The 27,091-nt window shown below is 41.8% G+C and overlaps 2 protein-coding genes across 2 annotated transcripts in view; both read left to right on the top strand.

Annotated features, from left to right (window-relative positions):
* The window catches only part of LOC135519027 (AF4/FMR2 family member 3-like), a 39,612-nt gene extending 34,131 nt beyond the window's left edge, over window positions 1-5,481 (top strand). The window contains 4 exon segments of the mRNA XM_064944059.1: window positions 2,755-2,848; window positions 3,248-3,297; window positions 3,426-3,619; window positions 4,006-5,481. Coding sequence (XP_064800131.1) covers window positions 2,755-2,848; window positions 3,248-3,297; window positions 3,426-3,619; window positions 4,006-4,127 — 460 coding nt within the window. The 3' untranslated portion in view covers window positions 4,128-5,481.
* LOC135519031 (CRACD-like protein) overlaps window positions 1-27,091 on the top strand; it is a 555,588-nt gene that overhangs the window by 445,172 nt on the left and 83,325 nt on the right. The window lies entirely within an intron of this gene.

The raw sequence follows: 27,091 nt of genomic DNA, 5'->3' as shown, positions 1-27,091 counted from the left end.
CCATGGCTTTCACTCATATTCCTGATTTGTTTTTGTCAAATCTGCTTGCATATTCAACATTAGGTCGAGACTGTATTTAAGAAAAGGACCTAACCTAAACGCCCTGCTCTAGAATTTTTTTATGCAAAAATGGTTTAGTTTGTTATTCATTTTCCAGAGCGGATTCCCTTGTGGTTGAGTTAGCCTACTTTTCTTTCTTGTGATATAAGTATTATGTCTGTGCGTTTCATCCTTGTCCAAGTGTCGGTATAGTAAATCCTGGTCCAAGCATCAGCGTGGAAATAGATTCCGATCAAAACCCTGTACCATTGTTGACATTTTGAAGGGGACTGGCGTGTGTGTGAGCGGACATAGTGTACGTTGGCACGATCATAAAATCTACAGCAAATCTACAAGCAAGTGTTCAAATGTGCATTGCTTTCTTTCTAAATAAATCGATCCACCAACAACCCGGACAACGCTGGGCCAATTGTGCGCCACCCCATGGGTCTCCCCGCGGCTGGTCTCCCTGGACTCAAACCAGGCTGGCTGCTGGCAGAGCCTGGACTGCCAAACCACTGCGCCATTTCTACTGCGCACTGCCTTAGACCACTGCGCCACACTGCCTTAGACCACTGCGCCACACTGCCTTAGACCACTGCGCCACACTGCCTTAGACCACTGCGCCACACTGGGGGCCCCAGATTGCCCTTTTAACATATTGTGATTTTGCCCAAGTGATTCTGTTGCAATTTTGTAGCGCCACCTTTTGCTGTGATTACAGCTGTAAGTCGCTTGGGGTATGTCTCTTTCAGTTTTGCACATCGAGAGACTGAATTTGTTTCCCATTCCTCCTTGCAAAACAGCTCGAGCTCAGTGAGGTTGGATGGAGAGCATTTGTGAACAGCAGTTTTCAGTTCTTTCCACAGATTCTCAATTGGATTCAGGTCTGGACTTTGACTTGGCCATTCTAACACCTGGATATGTTTATTTTTGAACCATTCCATTGTAGATTTTGCTTTATGTTTTGGATCATTGTCTTGTTGGAAGACAAATCTCCGTCCCAGTCTCAGGTCTTTTGCAGACTCCATCAGGTTTTCTTCCAGAATGGTCCTGTATTTGGCTCCATCCATCTTCCCATCAATTTTAACCATCTTCCCTGTCCCTGCTGAAGAAAAGCAGGCCCAAACCATGATGCTGCCACCACCATGTTTGACAGTGGGGATGGTGTGGTCAGGGTGATGAGCATTGTTGCCAAAAAGTTCAATTTTGGTTTCATCTGACCAGAGCACCTTCTTCCACATGTTTGGTGTGTCTCCCAGGTGGCTTGTGGCAAACTTTAAACAACACTTTTTATGGATATCTTTAAGAAATGGCTTTCTTCTTGCCACTCTTCCATAAAGGCCAGATTTGTGCAATATACGACTGATTGTTGTCCTATGGACAGAGTCTCCCACCTCAGCTGTAGATCTCTGCAGTTCATCCAGAGTGATCATGGGCCTCTTGGCTGTTAAGGTTGTATATTCTGAGAACATTGTAACCACGTTCTAGATCATTTCTGTTTGACTCTAAGTGAATGATCCCCGAACTTTGACACCAAAACATGCTTTTTTCAATGTTTACTAACGACATGACACTGACTTGGAGTAAAGATAGAGTTTCTATGCATACTGATGACTCAACACTGTACACGTCAGCTACTACAGTGACGTAAATGACTGCAACACTCAACAAAGATCTGCAGTTAGTTTCAGAGTGGGTGGCAAGGAATGAGTTAGCCCTAAATATTTCTAAAACTAAAAGTATCGTATTTGGAACAAAACACTCACTAAAACCTAAACCTCAACTAAATATTGTAATAAATAATGTGGAAATTGAGCAAGTTGATATGACTAAACTGCTTGGTGTAACACAAGATTGTAAACTGTCATGGTCAAAACATATTGATGCAGTAGTAGCTAAGATGGGGAGAGGTCTGTCCGTAATAAAGCGATGCGCCGTCTTCTTAATAACACTATCAACAAGGCAGGTCCTACAGGCCCTAGTTTCTACCTTCTTAACAACACTATCAACAAGGCAGTTCCTACAGGTCCTAGTTTCTACCTTCTTAACAACACTATCAACAAGGCAGTTCCTACAGGCTCTAGTTTATACCTTCTTAACAACACTATCAACAAGGCAGTTCCTACAGGCCCTAGTTTCTACCTTCTTAACAACACTATCAACAAGGCAGGTCCTACAGGCCCTAGTTTCTACCTTCTTAACAACACTATCAACAAGGCAGTTCCTACAGGCTCTAGTTTCTACCTTCTTAACAACACTATCAACAAGGCAGGTCCTGCAGGCCCTAGTTTCTACCTTCTTAACAACACTATCAACAAGGCAGGTCCTGCAGGCCCTAGTTTTATCACACCTTGACTACTGTTCAGTCGTGTGGTCAAGTGCCACAAAAAATAACTTAGGAAATTTGCAATTGGCTCAGAACAGGGCAGCATGGCTGGCCCTTGGATATATACGGAGAGCTACACGGGAAACATTACAAAAACGTTTTCTCTCCCTACAATTGTTAGCTGAGTAGTGAGGTACTGCTCCGTGTCAGCTGTCATAGACAGCCTTGCTGTATGGAGAAGAAGGTGCTTTCTGTATCCATAAGTGTCTGGATATCTGTGTCCTTTGAATATTTTAGTCCTTCTCAACTGTAATGGGATTTGTGGACTCAAATAAGGTATTTCAAATGTGTGTTTGTGTGTGGCTGTGTGTGTGTGTGTTCCCTAGTTTCCGGTGCCTTGCTCTCCTGTACTGGCAGATGTTTCGTCTGAAGAAGGACCAAGCCATGAAGTACTCCAAAGTTCTAGTGGACTACTTTAAGGTACAAGCCTCATCCTCACCCTTATCCTCTCCCTCACCCTGGAGTACTCCAAAGTTCTAGTGGACTACTTTAACGTACAAACCTCATCCTCACACTTATCCTCTTCCTCACCCTGAAGTACTCCAAAGTTCTAGTGGACTACTTTAACGTACAAACCTCATCCTCACACTTATCCTCTCCCTCACCCTGAAGTACTCCAAAGTTCTAGTGGACTACTTTAACGTACAAACCTCATCCTCACCCTTATCCTCTCCCTCACCCTGAAGTACTCCAAAGTTCTAGTGGACTACTTTAAGGTACAAACCTCACCAGCACCAACATTTGGTGTGATACAATTAAACGCAGAAGTATTCTAATTTAATTGGATAGATTGTAAACATGCGTTTTATGTTGTTCCAGAGTTCTCCCAAAGTGCCTACTACACCCCCCATCTGGAGCGTCTCAGGAACGTAAGGAAGTCTCTCCCTCTCTTATTTCCTCCCTCTAAATTTCTGCAATGTATTTGTGAATGTGTATATAGTATTAGGTTGATTTGATTCACCCCAGTGAAGCATCATTGTGGTGTTCTCATCCACAGGGGCACAGGGGGGCCTCCCTCCTCTCTCTCCCCCAGCCCCTCGGCCCTCCCCCTGGGCAGCTCCCCCTCTTCCCTCATCAACATTCCCCTGCGTATCCACCAGATGGCAGCAAACCACCTGAACATCACCAACAATGTCCTATACAGCTATGAGTACTGGGAGCTAGCAGAAAGCCTGGTCAGAGACAACAATGGTGAGAGAGACTAACCCATTATTAGGCAATGTGTAGATGGACTGAAATGAGAGTTGTGGCTTTTTGGAGAGAGAGAATGTGAACATTGTTTCAACAGTGTACATAGACATTTAACATGTTATAATATTGTCTATTATTTTGAAACTATTGTGAGTGTAATATTTACTATGGATTTCTGATGGTTTGTTTCATTTTTGTTTATTGTTATTTTCACATGCTTTGGCAAGTTGAGAGCTCAGGTTATTGATACTAGGTTTCATTGCTGTACTTGATTTTATCTAACTCTCTCATCTCCCTCTCTCTCTCTCCCTCTCTCTCTCTCTCTCTCTCTCTCTCTCTCTCTCTCCTTCTCACTCTCTCCCTCTTTCTGTATCTCCTCTCTCCAGAGTTCTTTAACTACCTGAATACACTGTCAGGGCCATTGACTCTCCACAGTAGCATTGCTCATGCAGTCCAGTACACCAGACAGGGTCTGCAGTGGATCCGCATCAGTGCCAGTGTGGGCTAGTGGCAGGAGGGAGAGAGGGACACAACCAGTGGGATTATAAGTGGAGGATTCAACCTGCAGTCCAGTACACCAGACAGGGTCTGCAGTGGATCCGCATCAGTGCCAGTGTGGGCTAGTGGCAGGAGGGAGAGAGGGACACAACCAGTGGGATTATAAGTGGAGGATTCAACCTGCAGTCCACGTCGCCAGGATTATTATCACGCTTCAATTCTCAGCACGTACCGTAAATGAGTGATTGGATTTATACACCGTGGTGACGCTTTACCTTGTGCTTTATCTTGATTAGGGGAAGGTGTTGTTATTCCTACATTCAGGCAGAGCGAACTGTCTTGGTATCTCTTTCCTCTTCCTGTTCGGATTGTCAGTGCAGATCTACAAAGTGCCACATGGATTTAAAGACTTTAAACTTGCTGCTTTGCCAAATGTGCCACATGTGATGATGAAACAAACACAGAAACTGTCTAACAAGGACATTTTAAGAGAAACATGGCTCAGTGCACCAGCGAGGACTTTATGATTCTTCTACTGTACAAAACATAGACTGTAAAAGATCCAGAGACCTGGACTACATTTCTGAATACAATGCATTCAACCACAGTAAAACTCTAACTGGCCTCTGTTGCAAAAAGCCACTGTGGTAACCAGTGACCATTTCCTCACAAGTCCATTCCTGTCCACTGGGCATAGACGCCAGTTCAATGTCTAGTTTTGATTTACGTTTGGTTGAGTTGTCTACTAACGTGAATTCAACGTGAATAAACAAAAAATGTCATCATGTTATTGGATTTAGGTTGGAAAAAAGACCAAATTCCCTTGCGTTGATTACTTTTTACAAATCCAATCAGTTTTCCATGTTGATTCAACGTCATCACATTGATTGTTTTTGTTAAAATGACGTGGATGCAACATTCATTCAACCAGTTTGTGCCCAGTGGGAAGAGACCTGGACTGCATTTCTGGACTACATTTCCCATGAGCCTTTACAGGACAAATGGATTCATCTGGGGAAAGGTGAAGTTGGGATTTTGAGTTTTCCTTTGGATTTTCAGACCACTCATCCCAAAGGGTAGATGAAGCTACCGCTAGCTTTGCTTTATGTTTTATGACTCCACTATGTGATAGCCTTTTTAAGGACATTTTGAGATACCTTTCACTTCTTTATGTGCACTGTGTGTGTCAGACCATTCATTTTTACAAAAATACCAAAACTAGAGCATTTAGATGTCGTTTTTCTGGCCAGCATTCATGTTCCTGTCTTTGCAAAATTATTATTTATAACACCGTCTAATGTGGTTATCAAAAGTTACATACCAAAATGTGTTTCATAAATGTCTTTTCGATATTGCAATTTGTATGTAGGAGTCTATCCCCTTGTTTATTGAAGCAGAATCTGTACAGTGAGTGTACAAAACATTAGGAACAACTGCTCTTTCCATGACAGACTGACCAAATCAAATCACATTTTATTGGTCACATACACATGGTTAGCAGATGTTAGTGCAAGTGTAGCAAAATGCTTGTGCTTCTAGTTCCGACAGTGCAGCAATATCTAACAGGTAATCTAACAATTCCACAAGGACCTAATACACACACATCTAAGTAAAGGTATATACACACACATCTAAGTGAAGGTATATACACACACATCTAAATAAAGGTATATACACACACATCTAAGTAAAGGTATATACACACATCTAAGTAAAGGTATATATACACACACATCTAAGTAAAGGTATATACACACACATCTAAGTAAAGGTATATACACACACATCTAAGTAAAGGTATATACACACACATCTAAGTAAAGGTATATACACACACATCTAAGTAAAGGTATATACACACACATCTAAGTAAAGGTAAAGGTATATACACACATCTAAGTAAAGGTATATACACACACATCTAAGTAAAGGTATATACACACACATCTAAGTAAAGGTATATACACACACATCTAAGTAAAGGTATATACACACACATCTAAGTAAAGTATATACACACACATCTAAGTAAATATACACACACACATCTAAGTAAAGGTATATACACACACACATCTAAGTAAAGGTATATACACACACATCTAAGTAAAGGTATATACACACACATCTAAGTAAAGGTATATACACACACATCTAAGTAAAGGTATATACACACACATCTAAGTAAAGGTATATACACACACATCTAAGTAAAGGTATATACACACACACATCTAAGTAAAGGTATATACACACACATCTAAGTAAAGGTATATACACACACATCTAAGTAAAGGTATATACACACACATCTAAGTAAAGGTATATACACACACATCTAAGTAAAGGTATATACACACACATCTAAGTGAAGGTATATACACACACATCTAAGTAAAGGTATATACACACACATCTAAGTGAAGGTATATACACACACATCTAAGTGAAGGTATATACACACACATCTAAGTAAAGGTATGGAATGAATATATCCATACATGGATGAGTGGTATAGGCATAGACCAGCTGAAAGCTAAGATCCCTTATGGATGATTCTTCTTAAATCCACTTCAATCAGTGTAGATGTAGGGGAGGAGACAGGTTAAAGAATGATTTTTAAACCTTGAGACAATTGAGACATGGATTGTGTATGTGTACCATTCAGAGGGTGAATGGGCAAGACAAAAAATGTAAGTGCTTTTAAACAGGATATGGTAGTAGGTGCCAGGCACATCGGTTTGTGTCAAGAACTGCAACCCTGCTGGGTTTTTCATGCTCAACAGTTTCCTGTGTGTATCAAGAATGGTCCACCACCCAAATGACATCCAGCCAACTTGGCACAACTATGAGAAGCATTGGAGTCAACATGGGCCAGCATCCCTGTGGAACGCTTTGGACACCTTGTAGAGTTCTTTCCCTGACGAATTGAGTCTGTTCTGTGGGCAAACTGGATATTAGGAAGGTATTCTTGATGTTTTATCTATCTGATGATGAACAAGATAGATTTATACTTAGTGATCTCTCAGATATTTCCAAAATTATATTTGTCTCACTCAACTTTCCATATGTAGACACATGTGTGTGTACACACACATGTGTGTGTGTGTATACACACACATGTGTGTGTGTGTGTACACACATCTAAGTAAAGGTGTGTGTACACACACATGTGTGTGTGTGTGTGTGTGTGTGTGTGTGTGTGTGTGTGTATACACACATGTGTGTGTGTGTGTGTGTGTGTGTGTGTGTGTGTGTGTGTGTGTGTGTGTATTCCAGTTATATAGGCCCAGCTCCATTTCTGTTCAGACTGTTGCTCTTAACTCCCTAGCCAACATGGAGAGATCTCTCATTCTGCCCCCCTCTCCTACATCTCTCCCTGTCTTTGACTGACTGACTCCCTAGCCTATGTCTTTCTGACCCCCACACCTTTCTTGCTTTCTCTGAATAGGTTGTCTGATAGCTAATTATTCTTTTCCATCACTTATTACTGCTGCCCTTTCCACCAATAGGAAGACTTCTATGGCAAGCCTCAGCATCCGCTGTCTGGAACCATAGCAACAGGCTGTAGCCTACATCTGTGCACGTGACAGGCACAATGAAACGAGACCAAAAGTGGAAATATAATGTATTTAAAAATATATATACATCAGAGAATCCATAATTAGTAGTAGGCAAGACGAAATATGACAATCGAACAAACTTGAAATGTCAAATATACTGTATTCACGTCATGCATCTTTAACGGATTTTCGGGGTTAATTAGTTTATGGATGAACGAACAAACGTGCATTGCACGCGATGACGTACGTGGGATGAAATCGTCACCCATTATATTAAATCACTGCAGCCGAAATTGGAATTGAACTGGTAATTTAGCTGTTAAATCAGCATAATATCATATAGGTAAAAAGTGTTAGAACTGCCATAGGCCCACTAATGGCAGAAGCTGGCCTAGAGACTTTTGAGATAACGGTTTACCCAGTAGCAGTAGCTTGAACTGGACTGAAGTATCCGAGCTCCCCGGTGTGTCGGTATTCTCTGCATGTACGCCGCCCGTCATTTGTGCGTAGGTCTGTGCGCGTGCCAGGTTTTCTGAGGACACTGGCTGGTGGCACAGTGGCCAGTCTGCATCAAAGCACGAGACAAAAGAGAACAAAAAAAGTGCTCTTTTTTTGTCGTACTGTCACACTCGGCCTAGTCTACCCGCAATCTTTTTTTCACCAGAGTCCTAATATAGGCCCACTATAGATTAAACACACTGTCTGTTTTACCAGTCTACACTCTAGTCCAGACCATTTTCTCCGTTGGCTCTCTCAATTCAATTCTTTCCCCCTCTCTCAGTGTTTGTGTGCGTGCATGTATTAGGGGACCAATAGGCTGGATGAAGTAACAGTAAAAACACAGTCCATTCAATGAGGACGTGCGTGCGTGAGAGGATATGTGTGCGGTCGATAGTAGCCCACCACATCCATTCGTCCCAAATCTCCTTTAGATTTTTAGACCCCTTCTCCGGTGTCTAAATTGAGTAATCGCCACTTTTCTCCGCTGTGGAGACCGAGGAGATAAGGGCTAAGAGAAATGAGCAAACTTGGAAGACCACGACAGTTACACCAAACTCCAACTAAGGAATAACTCCACTGCCTCCTAGACGGGTTAGAAGCCTGCGAGAGCGACATTTAGCTGCTTGGTTTCAGGACAAGTCAGTCAGAGAGGAAAGGTGAGTAGCAAAGTGACTACCGCTTTTACAATGGGAACTGTGCAGAGTGTGTGTGGACACTTTGTAGCACCCTCGTGCACACCTCTTGTTGTCGATTCAGTGTTGAGCAATCATGTAACAGGATTTCGATGTAAGCAACGTTTTCTCACTGCACACGCAATTTGTGCAGAGTGTGGTGCTGCGACACATGATTCATTCTGTTAGCTGATTCATTCTGTTAGCCAGCTACATTTGGTTGTTTATCAAAAAGTCAAATAGGGGAGGGATACTTATAGTTGTCCTGTTTCACACATGTACAGTGTGGTCCAGCCACAGCCAGTTCTCGCCATGCAGGTCGACCACAAATAACTGTTCGTGTTCAGATCGAGGAGGGAGGAAGCAAGGAGAAGGGTTAGTTAGAAAAGGGACTGGCTATATCTGTAAACAACTCCAGCAAGGCCTGCAAGCGTGACCCCAGTAACCTACTTGCTTGAATGATTTTCAGTACAGTAGGCTAGAGTCAGTGAGGAGATCATTGTGAGCTAGCTACAGTACATCATATCAAACAGCTGACAAAAAAGGGAGAGTCTGGAGTTAGGGGGGGGGGGGTTCTACTAAACTAACATATTGAATTGTTTTAAGGTCATACATGGATACTTTTTTGCTATTTGATTTAGAATTGTAGGACCCATGTAGGTAGGAATTTGGCCTGTACTACTATAGCCCATAGAAACACATTGAATTTGGCCTGTACTACTATAGCCCATAGAAACACATTGAATGTGGCCTGTACTACTGTAGCCCATAGAAACACATTGAATTTGGCCTGTACTACTATAGCCCATAGAAACACATTGAATTTGGCCTGTACTACTATAGCCCATAGAAACACATTGAATTTGGCCTGTACTACTGTAGCCCATAGAAACACATTGAATTTGGCCTGTACTACTATAGCCCATAGAAACACATTGAATTTGGCCTGTACTACTATAGCCCATAGAAACACATTGAATTTGGCCTGTACTACTATAGCCCATAGAAACACATTGAATTTGGCCTGTACTACTATAGCCCATAGAAACACATTGAATTTGGCCTGTACTACTGTAGCCCATAGAAACACATTGAATTTGGCCTGTACTACTGTAGCCCATAGAAACACATTGAATTTGGCCTGTACTACTGTAGCCCATAGAAACACATTGAATTTGGCCTGTACTACTGTAGCCCATAGAAACACATAGCCCATAGAAACACATTGAATTTGGCCTGTACTACTATAGCCCATAGAAACACATTGAATTTGGCCTGTACTACTATAGCCCATAGAAACACATTGAATTTGGCCTACTACTAGCCCATAGAAACACATTGAATTTGGCCTGTACTATAGCCCATAGAAACACATTGAATTTGGCCTGTACTACTATAGCCCATAGAAACACATTGGCCTGTACTACTATAGCCCATAGAAACACATTGAATTTGGCCTGTACTACTATAGCCCATAGAAACACATTGAATTTGGCCTGTACTACTATAGCCCATAGAAACACATTGAATTTGGCCTGTACTACTATAGCCCATAGAAACACATTGAATTTGGCCTGTACTACTATAGCCCATAGAAACACATTGAATTTGGCCTGTACTACTATAGCCCATAGAAACACATTGAATTTGGCCTGTACTACTATAGCCCATAGAAACACATTGAATTTGGCCTGTACTACTATAGCCCATAGAAACACATTGAATTTGGCCTGTACTACTATAGCCCATAGAAACACATTGAATTTGGCCTGTACTACTATAGCCCATAGAAACACATTGAATTTGGCCTGTACTACTATAGCCCATAGAAACACATTGAATTTGGCCTGTACTACTATAGCCCATAGAAACACATTGAATTTGGCCTGTACTACTATAGCCCATAGAAACACATTGAATTTGGCCTGTACTACTATAGCCCATAGAAACACATTGAATTTGGCCTGTACTACTATAGCCCATAGAAACACATTGAATTTGGCCTGTACTACTATAGCCCATAGAAACACATTGAATTTGGCCTGTACTACTATAGCCCATAGAAACACATTGAATTTGGCCTGTACTACTATAGCCCATAGAAACACATTGAATTTGGCCTGTACTACTATAGCCCATAGAAACACATTGAATTTGGCCTGTACTACTATAGCCCATAGAAACACATTGAATTTGGCCTGTACTACTATAGCCCATAGAAACACATTGAATTTGGCCTGTACTACTATAGCCCATAGAAACACATTGAATTTGGCCTGTACTACTATAGCCCATAGAAACACATTGAATTTGGCCTGTACTACTATAGCCCATAGAAACACATTGAATTTGGCCTGTACTACTATAGCCCATAGAAACACATTGAATTTGGCCTGTACTACTGTAGCCCATAGAAACACATTGAATTTGGCCTGTACTACTATAGCCCATAGAAACACATTGAATTTGGCCTGTACTACTATAGCCCATAGAAACACATTGAATTTGGCCTGTACTACTATAGCCCATAGAAACACATTGAATTTGGCCTGTACTACTATAGCCCATAGAAACACATTGAATTTGGCCTGTACTACTATAGCCCATAGAAACACATTGAATTTGGCCTGTACTACTATAGCCCATAGAAACACATTGAATTTGGCCTGTACTACTATAGCCCATAGAAACACATTGAATTTGGCCTGTACTACTATAGCCCATAGAAACACATTGAATTTGGCCTGTACTACTATAGCCCATAGAAACACATTGAATTTGGCCTGTACTACTATAGCCCATAGAAACACATTGAATTTGGCCTGTACTACTGTAGCCCATAGAAACACATTGAATTTGGCCTGTACTACTATAGCCCATAGAAACACATTGAATTTGGCCTGTACTACTATAGCCCATAGAAACACATTGAATTTGGCCTGTACTACTATAGCCCATAGAAACACATTGAATTTGGCCTGTACTACTATAGCCCATAGAAACACATTGAATTTGGCCTGTACTACTATAGCCCATAGAAACACATTGAATTTGGCCTGTACTACTATAGCCCATAGAAACACATTGAATTTGGCCTGTACTACTATAGCCCATAGAAACACATTGAATTTGGCCTGTACTACTATAGCCCATAGAAACACATTGAATTTGGCCTGTACTACTATAGCCCATAGAAACACATTGAATTTGGCCTGTACTACTATAGCCCATAGAAACACATTGAATTTGGCCTGTACTACTATAGCCCATAGAAACACATTGAATTTGGCCTGTACTACTATAGCCCATAGAAACACATTGAATTTGGCCTGTACTACTATAGCCCATAGAAACACATTGAATTTGGCCTGTACTACTATAGCCCATAGAAACACATTGAATTTGGCCTGTACTACTATAGCCCATAGAAACACATTGAATTTGGCCTGTACTACTATAGCCCATAGAAACACATTGAATTTGGCCTGTACTACTATAGCCCATAGAAACACATTGAATTTGGCCTGTACTACTATAGCCCATAGAAACACATTGAATTTGGCCTGTACTACTATAGCCCATAGAAACACATTGAATTTGGCCTGTACTACTATAGCCCATAGAAACACATTGAATTTGGCCTGTACTACTATAGCCCATAGAAACACATTGAATTTGGCCTGTACTACTATAGCCCATAGAAACACATTGAATTTGGCCTGTACTACTATAGCCCATAGAAACACATTGAATTTGGCCTGTACTACTATAGCCCATAGAAACACTTTGAATTTGGCTTGTACTACTATAGCCCATAGAAACACATTGAATTTGGCCTGTACTACTATAGCCCATAGAAACACATTGAATTTGGCCTGTACTACTATAGCCCATAGAAACACATTGAATTTGGCCTGTACTACTATAGCCCATAGAAACACATTGAATTTGGCCTGTACTACTATAGCCCATAGAAACACATTGAATTTGGCCTGTACTACTATAGCCCATAGAAACACATTGAATTTGGCCTGTACTACTATAGCCCATAGAAACACATTGAATTTGGCCTGTACTACTATAGCCCATAGAAACACATTGAATTTGGCCTGTACTACTATAGCCCATAGAAACACATTGAATTTGGCCTGTACTACTATAGCCCATAGAAACACATTGAATTTGGCCTGTACTACTATAGCCCATAGAAACACATTGAATTTGGCCTGTACTACTATAGCCCATAGAAACACATTGAATTTGGCCTGTACTACTATAGCCCATAGAAACACATTGAATTTGGCCTGTACTACTATAGCCCATAGAAACACATTGAATTTGGCCTGTACTACTATAGCCCATAGAAACACATTGAATTTGGCCTGTACTACTATAGCCCATAGAAACACATTGAATTTGGCCTGTACTACTATAGCCCATAGAAACACATTGAATTTGGCCTGTACTACTATAGCCCATAGAAACACATTGAATTTGGCCTGTACTACTATAGCCCATAGAAACACATTGAATTTGGCCTGTACTACTATAGCCCATAGAAACACATTGAATTTGGCCTGTACTACTATAGCCCATAGAAACACATTGAATTTGGCCTGTACTACTATAGCCCATAGAAACACATTGAATTTGGCCTGTACTACTATAGCCCATAGAAACACATTGAATTTGGCCTGTACTACTATAGCCCATAGAAACACATTGAATTTGGCCTGTACTACTATAGCCCATAGAAACACATTGAATTTGGCCTGTACTACTATAGCCCATAGAAACACATTGAATTTGGCCTGTACTACTATAGCCCATAGAAACACATTGAATTTGGCCTGTACTACTATAGCCCATAGAAACACATTGAATTTGGCCTGTACTACTATAGCCCATAGAAACACATTGAATTTGGCCTGTACTACTATAGCCCATAGAAACACATTGAATTTGGCCTGTACTACTATAGCCCATAGAAACACATTGAATTTGGCCTGTACTACTATAGCCCATAGAAACACATTGAATTTGGCCTGTACTACTATAGCCCATAGAAACACATTGAATTTGGCCTGTACTACTATAGCCCATAGAAACACATTGAATTTGGCCTGTACTACTATAGCCCATAGAAACACATTGAATTTGGCCTGTACTACTATAGCCCATAGAAACACATTGAATTTGGCCTGTACTACTATAGCCCATAGAAACACATTGAATTTGGCCTGTACTACTATAGCCCATAGAAACACATTGAATTTGGCCTGTACTACTATAGCCCATAGAAACACATTGAATTTGGCCTGTACTACTATAGCCCATAGAAACACATTGAATTTGGCCTGTACTACTATAGCCCATAGAAACACATTGAATTTGGCCTGTACTACTATAGCCCATAGAAACACATTGAATTTGGCCTGTACTACTATAGCCCATAGAAACACATTGAATTTGGCCTGTACTACTATAGCCCATAGAAACACATTGAATTTGGCCTGTACTACTATAGCCCATAGAAACACTTTGAATTTGGCCTGTACTACTATAGCCCATAGAAACACATTGAATTTGGCCTGTACTACTATAGCCCATAGAAACACATTGAATTTGGCCTGTACTACTATAGCCCATAGAAACACATTGAATTTGGCCTGTACTACTATAGCCCATAGAAACACATTGAATTTGGCCTGTACTACTATAGCCCATAGAAACACATTGAATTTGGCCTGTACTACTATAGCCCATAGAAACACATTGAATTTGGCCTGTACTACTATAGCCCATAGAAACACATTGAATTTGGCCTGTACTACTATAGCCCATAGAAACACATTGAATTTGGCCTGTACTACTATAGCCCATAGAAACACATTGAATTTGGCCTGTACTACTATAGCCCATAGAAACACATTGAATTTGGCCTGTACTACTATAGCCCATAGAAACACATTGAATTTGGCCTGTACTACTATAGCCCATAGAAACACATTGAATTTGGCCTGTACTACTATAGCCCATAGAAACACATTGAATTTGGCCTGTACTACTATAGCCCATAGAAACACATTGAATTTGGCCTGTACTACTATAGCCCATAGAAACACATTGAATTTGGCCTGTACTACTATAGCCCATAGAAACACATTGAATTTGGCCTGTACTACTATAGCCCATAGAAACACATTGAATTTGGCCTGTACTACTATAGCCCATAGAAACACATTGAATTTGGCCTGTACTACTATAGCCCATAGAAACACATTGAATTTGGCCTGTACTACTATAGCCCATAGAAACACATTGAATTTGGCCTGTACTACTATAGCCCATAGAAACACATTGAATTTGGCCTGTACTACTATAGCCCATAGAAACACATTGAATTTGGCCTGTACTACTATAGCCCATAGAAACACATTGAATTTGGCCTGTACTACTATAGCCCATAGAAACACATTGAATTTGGCCTGTACTACTATAGCCCATAGAAACACATTGAATTTGGCCTGTACTACTATAGCCCATAGAAACACATTGAATTTGGCCTGTACTACTATAGCCCATAGAAACACATTGAATTTGGCCTGTACTACTATAGCCCATAGAAACACATTGAATTTGGCCTGTACTACTATAGCCCATAGAAACACATTGAATTTGGCCTGTACTACTATAGCCCATAGAAACACATTGAATTTGGCCTGTACTACTATAGCCCATAGAAACACATTGAATTTGGCCTGTACTACTATAGCCCATAGAAACACATTGAATTTGGCCTGTACTACTATAGCCCATAGAAACACATTGAATTTGGCCTGTACTACTATAGCCCATAGAAACACATTGAATTTGGCCTGTACTACTATAGCCCATAGAAACACATTGAATTTGGCCTGTACTACTATAGCCCATAGAAACACATTGAATTTGGCCTGTACTACTATAGCCCATAGAAACACATTGAATTTGGCCTGTACTACTATAGCCCATAGAAACACATTGAATTTGGCCTGTACTACTATAGCCCATAGAAACACATTGAATTTGGCCTGTACTACTATAGCCCATAGAAACACATTGAATTTGGCCTGTACTACTATAGCCCATAGAAACACATTGAATTTGGCCTGTACTACTATAGCCCATAGAAACACATTGAATTTGGCCTGTACTACTATAGCCCATAGAAACACATTGAATTTGGCCTGTACTACTATAGCCCATAGAAACACATTGAATTTGGCCTGTACTACTATAGCCCATAGAAACACATTGAATTTGGCCTGTACTACTATAGCCCATAGAAACACATTGAATTTGGCCTGTACTACTATAGCCCATAGAAACACATTGAATTTGGCCTGTACTACTATAGCCCATAGAAACACATTGAATTTGGCCTGTACTACTATAGCCCATAGAAACACATTGAATTTGGCTTGTACTACTATAGCCCATAGAAACACATTGAATTTGGCTTGTACTACTATAGCCCATAGAAACACATTGAATTTGGCCTGTACTACTATAGCCCATAGAAACACATTGAATTTGGCCTGTACTACTATAGCCCATAGAAACACATTGAATTTGGCCTGTACTACTATAGCCCATAGAAACACATTGAATTTGGCCTGTACTACTATAGCCCATAGAAACACATGGATAAAAAAGGCAAAAGAGACAGGAAAATTATAAATCATGAAGGTTTTGAAGGGTCTGTCCTGTATCCAGGAGATAAGAAAGCTCAGGAAATAACTTTTTGGGGGGAGGGGGGAAGGTACATATTTAACCCTCAAAAAACTACTTGTTTTAATGTTTTAAATCTGTACTGGGTTACCCTCAGAGGAGTCTCATCTGTCCATAGAGTGGTCATATTATACTGAACACAAATATAATTTCAACATTTAAGGTGTTGGTTTCATGAGCTGATATAAAAGATCCCAGAGATGTTCCAGAAGCACAAAAAGCTTATTTCTTAATTTATTTTATGTGTTTACATCCCTGTAGGTGAGCATTTCTCCTTTACCAAGAAAATCCCTTCACCTGACAGGTTTAAGAATGTCCACCAGAGCTGTTGCCAGATGATTTAATGTTTAGCTCCCGAGTGGCGCAGCGGTCTAAGGCACTGCATCTCAGTGTTTGAGGCGTCATTACAGACAACCTGGTTCGAATCCACGCTGTATCACAACCGGCCGTGATTGGGAGTCCCATAGGGCGGCGCACAATTGGTCCGGGTTTGGCCGGTGTAGGCCGTCATTGTAAATAAGAATTTGTTCTTAACTGACTTGCCTAGTTAAATGAAGGTTAAATCTACAACAAGACGCCTCCACATTGTTTCAGAGAATTTGGCAGTACGTCCAATTGGCCTCACAACCGCAGACCACGTGTAATCATGCCAGCCCAGGACCTCCACTTCCAGCTTATTCACCTGCGGGATAGTCAAAGCAAAGTTTATTTGTCACGTGCACCGAATACAACAGGTGGAGGTAGACCTTACAGTGAAATGCTTACTTACAGGCTCTAACCAACAGTGCAAAAAAAAAAATGTATGAGGTGAACAACAGGTAAGTAGAGAAATAAAAACAACAGTAAAAAGACAGCGCGGCTATAACAGTAGTGAGGTTATAACAGTAGTGAGGTTATAACAGTAGTGAGGTTATAACAGTAGTGAGGTTATAACAGTAGTGAGGTTATAACAGTAGTGAGGTTATAACAGTAGTGAGGTTATAACAGTAGTGAGGCTATATACAGTAGTGAGGCTATATACAGTAGTGAGGCTATATACAGTATTGAGGTTATAACAGTAGTGAGGTTATAACAGTAGTGAGGTTATAACAGTAGTGAGGTTATAACAGTAGTGAGGCTATATACAGTAGTGAAGTTATATACAGTAGTGAGGTTATAACAGTAGTAAGGCTGTATACAGTAGTGAGGTTATATACAGTAGTGATGCTATATACAGTAGTGATGCTATATACAGTAGTGAGGTTATAAACAGTAGTGAGGTTATAACAGTAGTGAGGCTATATACAGTAGTGAGGCTATATACAGTAGCGAGGCTATAACTGTAGCGAGGCTATAACAGTAGCGAGGCTATAACAGTAGTGAGGCTATAACAGTAGTGAGGCTATATACAGTAGTGAGGCTATATACAGTAGTGATGCTATATACAGTAGTGAGGTTATATACAGTAGTGAGGTTATAAACAGTAGTGAGGTTATAACAGTAGTGAGGCTATATACAGTAGCGAGGCTATAACTGTAGCGAGGCTATAACTGTAGCGAGGTTATAACAGTAGCGAGGCTATAACAGTAGCGAGGCTATATACAGTAGTGAGGCTATATACAGTAGTGAGGCTATATACAGTAGTGAGGCTATAACAGTAGCGAGGCTATAACAGTAGCGAGGTTATAACAGTAGTGAGGTTATAACAGTAGTGAGGCTATATACAGTAGTGAGGCTATAACAGTAGTGAGGCTATAACAGTAGTGAGGCTATAACAGTAGTGAGATTATATACAGTAGCGAGGCTATATACAGTAGCGAGGCTATAACAGTAGCGAGGCTATAACAGTAGCGAGGTTATAACAGTAGCGAGGCTATATACAGTAGCGAGGCTATAACAGTAGCGAGGCTATATACAGTAGCGAGGCTATATACAGTAGCGAGGCTATAACGGTAGTGAGGCTATAACAGTAGCGAGGCTATATACAGTAGCGAGGCTATATACAGTAGCGAGGTTATATACAGTAGCGAGGCTATAACAGTAGTCAGGTTATATACAGTAGTGAGGCTATATACAGTAGCGAGGCTATATACAGTAGCGAGGCTATATACAGTAGCGAGGTTATATACAGTAGCGAGGCTATAACAGTAGTCAGGTTATATACAGTAGCGAGGCTATATACAGTAGCGAGGCTATAACAGTAGCGAGGCTATATACAGTAGCGAGGCTATAACAGTAATGAGGCTATAACAGTAGTGAGGTTATATACAGTAGCGAGGTTATATACAGTAGCGAGGCTATAACAGTAGTCAGGTTATATACAGCCCTGGCAGGATCTAAGTCACACGCTTCAATCACAGCAGTCAGCTACAGGCAAGTTGGGCACACAGGTTTGACAGTGATTGTCTGTCTGACTGTGTGTCTCTGTTCAGTCAACAGATGTGGCTCAGTTGGTGGTGGGTTGCTGACTGTGGCTGGTGTCGGTGCTAAAGGAGAGGACACTCCAAAATCTATATGAGCTCTCTTTGAGCACCGAAAACCGCCTCATGTCAAATTGGACCACAGACAAGCAGATAAAATGGACTCTGAAGCCGTTAGAGGAGGGGCTTTGAGGAGGCCTCAGTGTGTGAGCAGAGCTATGATTCTCAAGGCCAGAACTAAAGTGTGCAGAGGGATATTGGAAAAAGAATGTAATAAGAGAGAGGGTGATGGTTGTTTCACCATAGTCACACCTTCTGAGAGAGAAAGAGGCACTCATGACATTGGGTGAGAAAATGGGGGGAGAGCAACGTGTGTGTGTGTGTGTGTGTGTGTGTGTGTGTGTGTGTGTGTGTGTGTGTGTGTGTGTGTGTGTGTGTGTGTGTGTGTGTGTGTGTGTGTGTGTGTGTGTGTGTGTGTGTGTGTGTGTGTGTGTGTGTGTGTGTGTGTGTGTGTGAGAGAGAGAAACAAATCAATTGTTCTAGACGTGTGTGTGTTCTCTCTCTCCTCCATGTGTCCCTCAGTATGAGTGGAGATGGACGGAGGAAGAGATGACAACGGTTGGGTTTCCAGGGTGAGTAACTTCCATTCTCCGTTGCAGCGGAGACACATGAGCATGGCGCTGTCTGTTACATTGCACCATTTGCTCCCTTTAGCTCAGTGGGATAATATGGTCTTGGAATTATGCAAACAACCCAGATTCCATACTTGTCAAATCAAATTTGACTGGTTGCACACACATATATTTAGCAGATGTTATTGCGGGTGTTGTGAAATGCTTGTGTTTCTTAGCTCCAACAGTGCAGTTATATCTAACAACAATACACACAAATCTAAAAGTAAAATAATTAAGAACTATAGCCGTTTTAGGATGAGCGATGTCTGACTCCAGAGTATAAATATATATGTATGTGTTCGGGACAAAGAGACCAAGGAGGGTGAAAGAATATGTAGTCAGCTTAGTGAAACACCTATCTCCCACATACACTGTTATATAGGGTGGGGCCTGATGTACATCTCCCTGTGTCCATCACCAATACAAGCCAAACCTCTCATTCCAAAATCATGGACTTTTAATATGGAGTTGGCCCCCCTTTGCGGCTACACCAGCCTATAACAGCATCTCCTCTTCTGGGAAGGCTTTCCACTAGATGTTGGAACATTGCTGCGGGGACTTGCTTCCTTTCAGCCTCAAGCATTAGTGAGGTCGGGCACTGATGTTGGGCGATTAGGCCTGGCTCGCAGTTGACATTCCAATTCATCCCAAAGGTGTTCGATGGGGTTGAGGTCAGGGCAGGCCAGTCAAGTTCTTCCACAGCGATCTTGAAAAAACATTTCTGTATGGACCTTGCTTTGTGCCTGGGGGCATTGTCATGCTGAAACAGGAAAGGACATTCCCCAAACTGTTGCCACAAAGTTGGAAGCACAGAGTTGTCTAGAATATCATTGTATGCTGTAGTGTTAAGATTTCCCTTCACTGGAACTAAGGGGCCTGAACCATGAAAAACAGCCCCAGACCATTATTCCTCCTCCACCAAACTTTACAGTTGCACAATACATTGGGGGCAGGTAGCGTTCTCCTGGCATCCTCCAAACCCAGAGTCGTTCGTTGGACTGCCAGATGTTGAAACATGATTCATCACTCCAGAGAATGCGTTTCCACTGCTCCAGAGTCCAATGGCGGTGAGCTTTACACCACTCCAACCACTCTACACCACTCTGAGTGTTGCAACCAAGGACAGACTATTTTTACGTCCTTCAGCACTTCTGTGAGCTTGTGTGGCCTACCACTTTGCGGCTGAGCCGTTGTTGCTCCTAGACGTTTCCACTTCACAATAACAGCACTTACAGTTGACTGGGGTCAGCTGTAACAGGGAAGAAATTTGACAAACTGACTTGTTGGAAAGGTGACATCAAAAGTCACTGAACTCTTCAGTAAGGCCATTCTACTGCCAATCTTTGTCTATGGAGAGTGCATGGCTGTGCACTCTAATTTATACACCTGTCAGCAATGGGTGTTGGTTGAAATAACCAAATACACTAATTTGAAGGGGTGTCCACATACTTTTGTATATATAGTTTACATAGGGCAGCAGCCTCTAAGGTGCAGGGTTGAGTCACCGGGTGGTAGCCAGCTCGTGACAGTGACTAAGTTCAGGGCAGGGAGCTGTGTGGAGGCCGGCTAGTGATGGCTATTTAACAATCTGATGGCCTTGAGATAGAACCTGTTTTTAAGTCTCTCTGTCCCAGCTTTGATGCACCTGTCCTGTACTGACCTCGCCTTCTGGATAAAACAATTTAATGGCAAATCTACCAAATACTAATTGAGTGTACGTTTTCTTCTGACCCACTGGGAATGTGATGAAGGAAATAAAAGCTGAAATAAATCCTTCTCTCTACTATTATTCTGACATTTCACATTCTTAAAATAAAGTGGTGATCCTAACTGACCTAAGACAGGGTATTTTTACTAGGATTAAATGTCAGGAATTGTGATAAACTGAGTTTAAATGTATTTGGCTAAGGTGTTTGTAAACTTCCAACTTCAACTGTATTTCATGTTTAATTATGAATTCTCCAAATGAATGGAACACAGATGGGTTCCACATTCACTCCTATGCTACTCGTTGTGGGTCTTTTTGAAGGACGTTTTGTTAATAATGAAAATGAAAATCAATTTTTGAATAAAGTCCTGAAGTGGTATCGATATGTTTAGGATATTTTTTGCATATGGAGAAGAGCTGTCAGACTTCATTGATTTACTGTCACGTTCTGACCTTTATTTCCTTTTTTTTTTTGTTATTTAGTATGGTCAGGGCGTGAGTTGGGGTGGGCAGTCTATGTTTGTTTTTCTATGATTTGGGGATTTCTATGTTTCGGCTGAGTATGGTTCTCAGAGGCAGGTATCATTAGTTGTCTCTGATTGAGAATCATACTTAGGTAGTCTGGGTTTCACTGTTTGTTTGTGGATGATATGTCTAGTTGCATGTTAGCACTATGTTTCATTAGCAGTCACGGTCGTTTGTTGTTTTGTTAGCTTGTTCAGTTTACGTCGTGTTTTTCGTCATTCAATAAAAGGAATGCGTTCATACCACGCTGCGCTTTGGTCCGCTTCATTAGATGATCGTGACAATTAATCAGTGGCATTGACCCAAATCTCAAATTCACTATTGAATGTGACACTAAATGTGTTCATTACCTCGATATGTGGATTGAGAAATCAAATGGAACCCTGTTTACAACGCTGTATAGAAAATAAATGGACAGAAATACTCTATTATAGGGGGACAGCTTCCATGCTGAGCCATTAAAAAGAGGACTTCCAAGAAGCCAGTTTTTCAGACTGTGCCATATATGCCAGTCCACAGAGGATTATCTAGAAAAAGCAGCAGAGATGTGCATTCGGTTTATAAGAAGAGGCTGTTCTCCACAAGGTGTGGATTAAGATCTTAATTTGGCATTAGGGAAAGCCTGAGATGAGCTGCTACACAAAAGACCCGTTAGTGCTAAAGAACACTGTAATGTTCACAACTACATATAAACTCAGCAAAAAAAGAAACATCCCTTTTTCAGGACCCTGTCTTTCAAAGATAATTAGTAAAAATCCAAATAACTTCACAGATCTTCATTGTAAAGGGTTTTAACGCGGTTTCCCATTGCTTGTTCAATGAACCATAAATAATGAATGAACATGCACCTGTGGAACGGTGGTTAAGACACTAACAGCTTACAGACAGTAGGCAATTAAGGTTACAGTTATGAAAACTTAGGACACTAAAGAGGCCTTTCTACTGACTCTAAAAAACACCAAAGAAAGATGCCCAGGGTCCCTGCTAATATGCGCGAATGTACCTTAGGCATGCTGCAAGGAGGCATGAGGACTGCAGATGTGGCCAGGGCAATACATTGCAATGTCCGTACTTTGAGATGCCTAAGACAGTGCTACAGGGAGATAGGATGGACAGCTGATCGTCCTTGCAGTGGCAGACCACATGTAACAACACCTGCACAGGATCGGAACGCACAATCCCTCCAGACTGTCCGCAATAGGCTAAGAAAGGCTGGAATGGGGGCATGTAGGCCTGTTGTCTGGTGAGGACCTGCATTACATCACCGGCAACAACGTTGTCTATGGGCACAAACCCACCGTCGCTGGACCAGACAGGACTGGCAAAAAGTGCTCTTCACTGACGAGTCGCGGTTTTGTCTCACCAGGGATGATAGTCGGATTCACGTTTATCGTCGAAGGAATGAGCGTTACACCGAGGCCTGTACTCTGGAGCGGGATCGATTTGGAGGTGGAGAGTCCGTCATGGTCTGGGGTGGTGTGTCATAGCATCATCGGACTGAGTTTGTTGTCATTGCAGGCAATCTCAACGCTGTGCGTTACAGGGAAGGCATTCTCCTCCCTCATGTGGTACCCTTCCTGCAGGCTCATCCTGACATGACCCTCCAGCATGACAACGCCACCAGCCATATTGCTCATTCTGTGTGTGATTTCCTGCAAGAAAGGAATGTCAGTGTTCTGCCATGGCCAGCGAAGAGCCCGAATCTCAATCCCATTAAGCACGTCTGGGAACTGTTGGATCGGGAGGTGAGGGCTAGGGCCATTACCCCCAGAAATGTCCGGGAACTTGCAGGTGCCTTGGTGGAAGAGTAGGGTAACATCTGGCTAATCTGATGCAGTCCATGAGGAGGAGATGCACTGCAGTACTTAATGCAGCTGACGGCCACACCAGATACTGACTGTTACTTTTGATTTTGACCCCCCCCTCTCTCTTTGTTGAGGGGCACATTATTCCATTTCTGTTAGTCACATGTCTGTGAACTTGAGTTTATGTCTCAGGTTTTGAATTTTGTTATGTTCATACAAATATTTACCCATGTTAAGTTTGCTGAAAATAGACTCAGTTGACAGTGAGAGGACTTTCTTTTTTTACTTTACTTTGAACTCGTGAAAAGTGGGAGATGCTGTCAAGAAACACTGGCATGTTATATCATCAGACCCAGCTTTGCCTGCTGAATCCACCACTCATTGTATATAGGAGAAGTCGCAATTTACGCAATAAATTGGTCCATGCCAACTGCCACAAAAGAAAATCAGCCAGGCTCTTTTACGCCCTCTCTTTTACTCCCTCTCTTTTACTCCCTCTCTTTTACGCCCTCTCTTTTACGCCCTCTCTTTTACGCCCTCTCTTTTACGCCCTCTCTTTTACGCCCTCTCTTTTACGCCCTCTCTTTTACGCCCTCTCTTTTACGCCCCTCTTTTACGCCCCTCTTTTACGCCCCCTCTTTTACGCCCCCTCTTTTACGCCCCTCTTTTACGCCCCCTCTTTTACGCCTCTCTCTTTTACCCCTCTCTTTTACTCCCCCTCTTTTACGCCCCTCTTTTACGCCCTCTCTTTTACGCCCCTCTTTTTACGCCCCTCTTTTACGCCCCCTCTTTTACGCCCTCTCTTTTACGCCCTCTCTTTTACGCCCTCTCTTTTACGCCCTCTCTTGTACGCCCTCTCTTTACTCCCATCTCTTTTACGCCATCTCTTGTACGCCCTCTCTTTTACGCCCTCTCTTTTACACCCTCCACCCACATACAGGAACATGGTTCCAACTAAATGACATCAGTACGTGCTCCACCACCCATGTTATCTCCATTATTAAATGTCCATATGGGCTGTGCCATGTAGGTTCAACCTCTCGTTCTCTCAAACAGAGAATCAGTGAACGTAAAAGTTCAATTAGGAGAAACGACAGGGATTATCCAGTCACAATACATTTTAATGACCTACAGCATGACATTTCCACCTTTAGATTTTGTGGCATAGAGAAAGTTAAGATATCAGATGGGGGAAGTGATATAAATGTAAAAGAGTGTTTTGGGATTTTCACCCTCCAGACATTATTTCCTAAAGTTCTTAATGATGAAATTCCATTTTAACATGAATTATGCCCCTATTCCAGATGACTCTGACATTTTTCTTGCACTGTACCCAATGATTTATGAAAACTTGCTTGTTAGGTCGATGTCCTCATTGTGATTTTACAGACCTGTTTAATATGCTTTATGTACACACTTAATTTGAATATTTATTACATGCATATTGTTATATTTGGCAGCACTAATTTGTTTTTCCTTCTCCTCCAACCCCATTCGACGGTGGAACGGATGTGGGTGGGGCTAGGTCTATATAAGGGTGCTAATTAAAAAAACTCACAAAAGCTCTGACGAAGGCCGTGAGGCCGATACGTAAGCTTATTAAAGAGCAGTGATACTATCAAGAGCAGTGATATGATCAAGAGCAGTCATACTATCAAGAGCAGTGATACTATCAAGAGCAGTCATACTATCAAGAGCAGTCATACTATCAAGAGCAGTCATACTATCAAGAGCAGTCATACTATCAAGAGCAGTGATACTATCAAGAGCAGTCATACTATCAAGAGCAGTGATACTATCAAGAGCAGTCATACTATCAAGAGCAGTGATACTATCAAGAGCAGTGATACTATCAAGAGCAGTCATACTATCAAGAGCAGTGATACTATCAAGAGCAGTGATACTATCAAGAGCAGTCATACTATCAAGAGCAGTGATACTATCAAGAGCAGTCATACTATCAAGAGCAGTGATACTATCAAGAGCAGTGATACTATCAAGAGCAGTCATACTATCAAGAGCAGTGATACTATCAAGAGCAGTCATACTATCAAGAGCAGTGATACTATCAAGAGCAGTGATACTATCAAGAGCAGTGATACTATCAAGAGCAGTGATACTATCAAGAGCAGTCATACTATCAAGAGCAGTGATACTATCAAGAGCAGTGATACTATCAAGAGCAGTGATACTATCAAGAGCAGTGATACTATCAAGCGCAGTGTGCAGGTTCCTTATTTTTTCTCCTCTTATTCAACTGTTTCCATGCACCTGCAAAAAAAGAGCTTGGATGTGCGAGTGAAAACAGCAAGCAATGCAGATGTAGAAGCACAGTGGCAAGGAAAAACTCCCTAGAAAGGTTGGAACCTATGAAGAAACCTAGAGAGGAACCAGGCTCTGAGGGGTGGCCAGTCCTCTTCTGGCTGTGCCGGGTGGAGATTATAACAGAACATGGCCAAGATGTTCAAATGTTCATAAATGACCAGCATGGTCAAATAATAATAATAATCACAGTAGTTGTCGAGGGTGCAGCAAGTCAGCACCTCAGGAGTAAATGTCAGTTGGCTTTTCATAGCCGATCATTGAGAGTATCTCTACCACACCTGTTGTCTCTAGAGAGTTGAAAACAGCAGGTCTGGGACAGGTAGCACGTGAACAGGTCAGGGTTCCATAGCCGCAGGCAGAACAGTTGAAACTGGAGCAGCAGCACGGCCAGGTGGACTGGGGACAGCAAGGAGTCATCATGCCAGGTAGTCCTGAGGCATGGTCCTAGGACTCAGGTCCTCTGAGAGAGCGAGAGAAAGAAAGAGAGAATTAGAGAGAGCATACTTAAATTCACACAGGACACCGGAAAAGACAGGAGAAGTACAAACTACTGCAGCATAAATACTGGAGGCTGAAACAGGAGGGGTCAGGAGACACTGTGGCCCCATCTGATGATACCCCCGGACAGGGCCAAACAGGATGGATATAACCCCACCCACTTTGCCAAAGCACAGCCATTAGAGGGATATCTTAAACCACCAACTTACCATCCTGAGACGAGGCCGGGTATAGCCCACAAAGATCTCCGCCACGGCACAACCCAAGGGGGGGGGGTGCCAACCCAGAAAGGAAGATCACAGAGGCAGACCGTTCCATAAAACTTTAGCTCTATAGGGGAAAGCCCTGCCTCCAGCTGTTTGCTCAGAAATTCTAGGGACAATTAGGAGGCCTGCGTCTTGTGACCGTAGCGTACGTGTAGGTATGTACGGCAGGACCAAATCAGAAAGATGGGTAGGAGCAAGCCCATGTAATGCTTTGCAGGTTAGCAGTAAAACCTTGAAATCAGCCCTTGCCTTAACAGGAAGCCAGT

Source organism: Oncorhynchus masou, chromosome 29, assembly GCF_036934945.1.
Source record: "Oncorhynchus masou masou isolate Uvic2021 chromosome 29, UVic_Omas_1.1, whole genome shotgun sequence".
Lineage (NCBI taxonomy): Eukaryota > Metazoa > Chordata > Actinopteri > Salmoniformes > Salmonidae > Oncorhynchus > Oncorhynchus masou.
The sequence above is the reverse complement of the archived record's forward strand: the minus strand, read 5'-3'. Positions and strand labels throughout refer to the sequence as shown.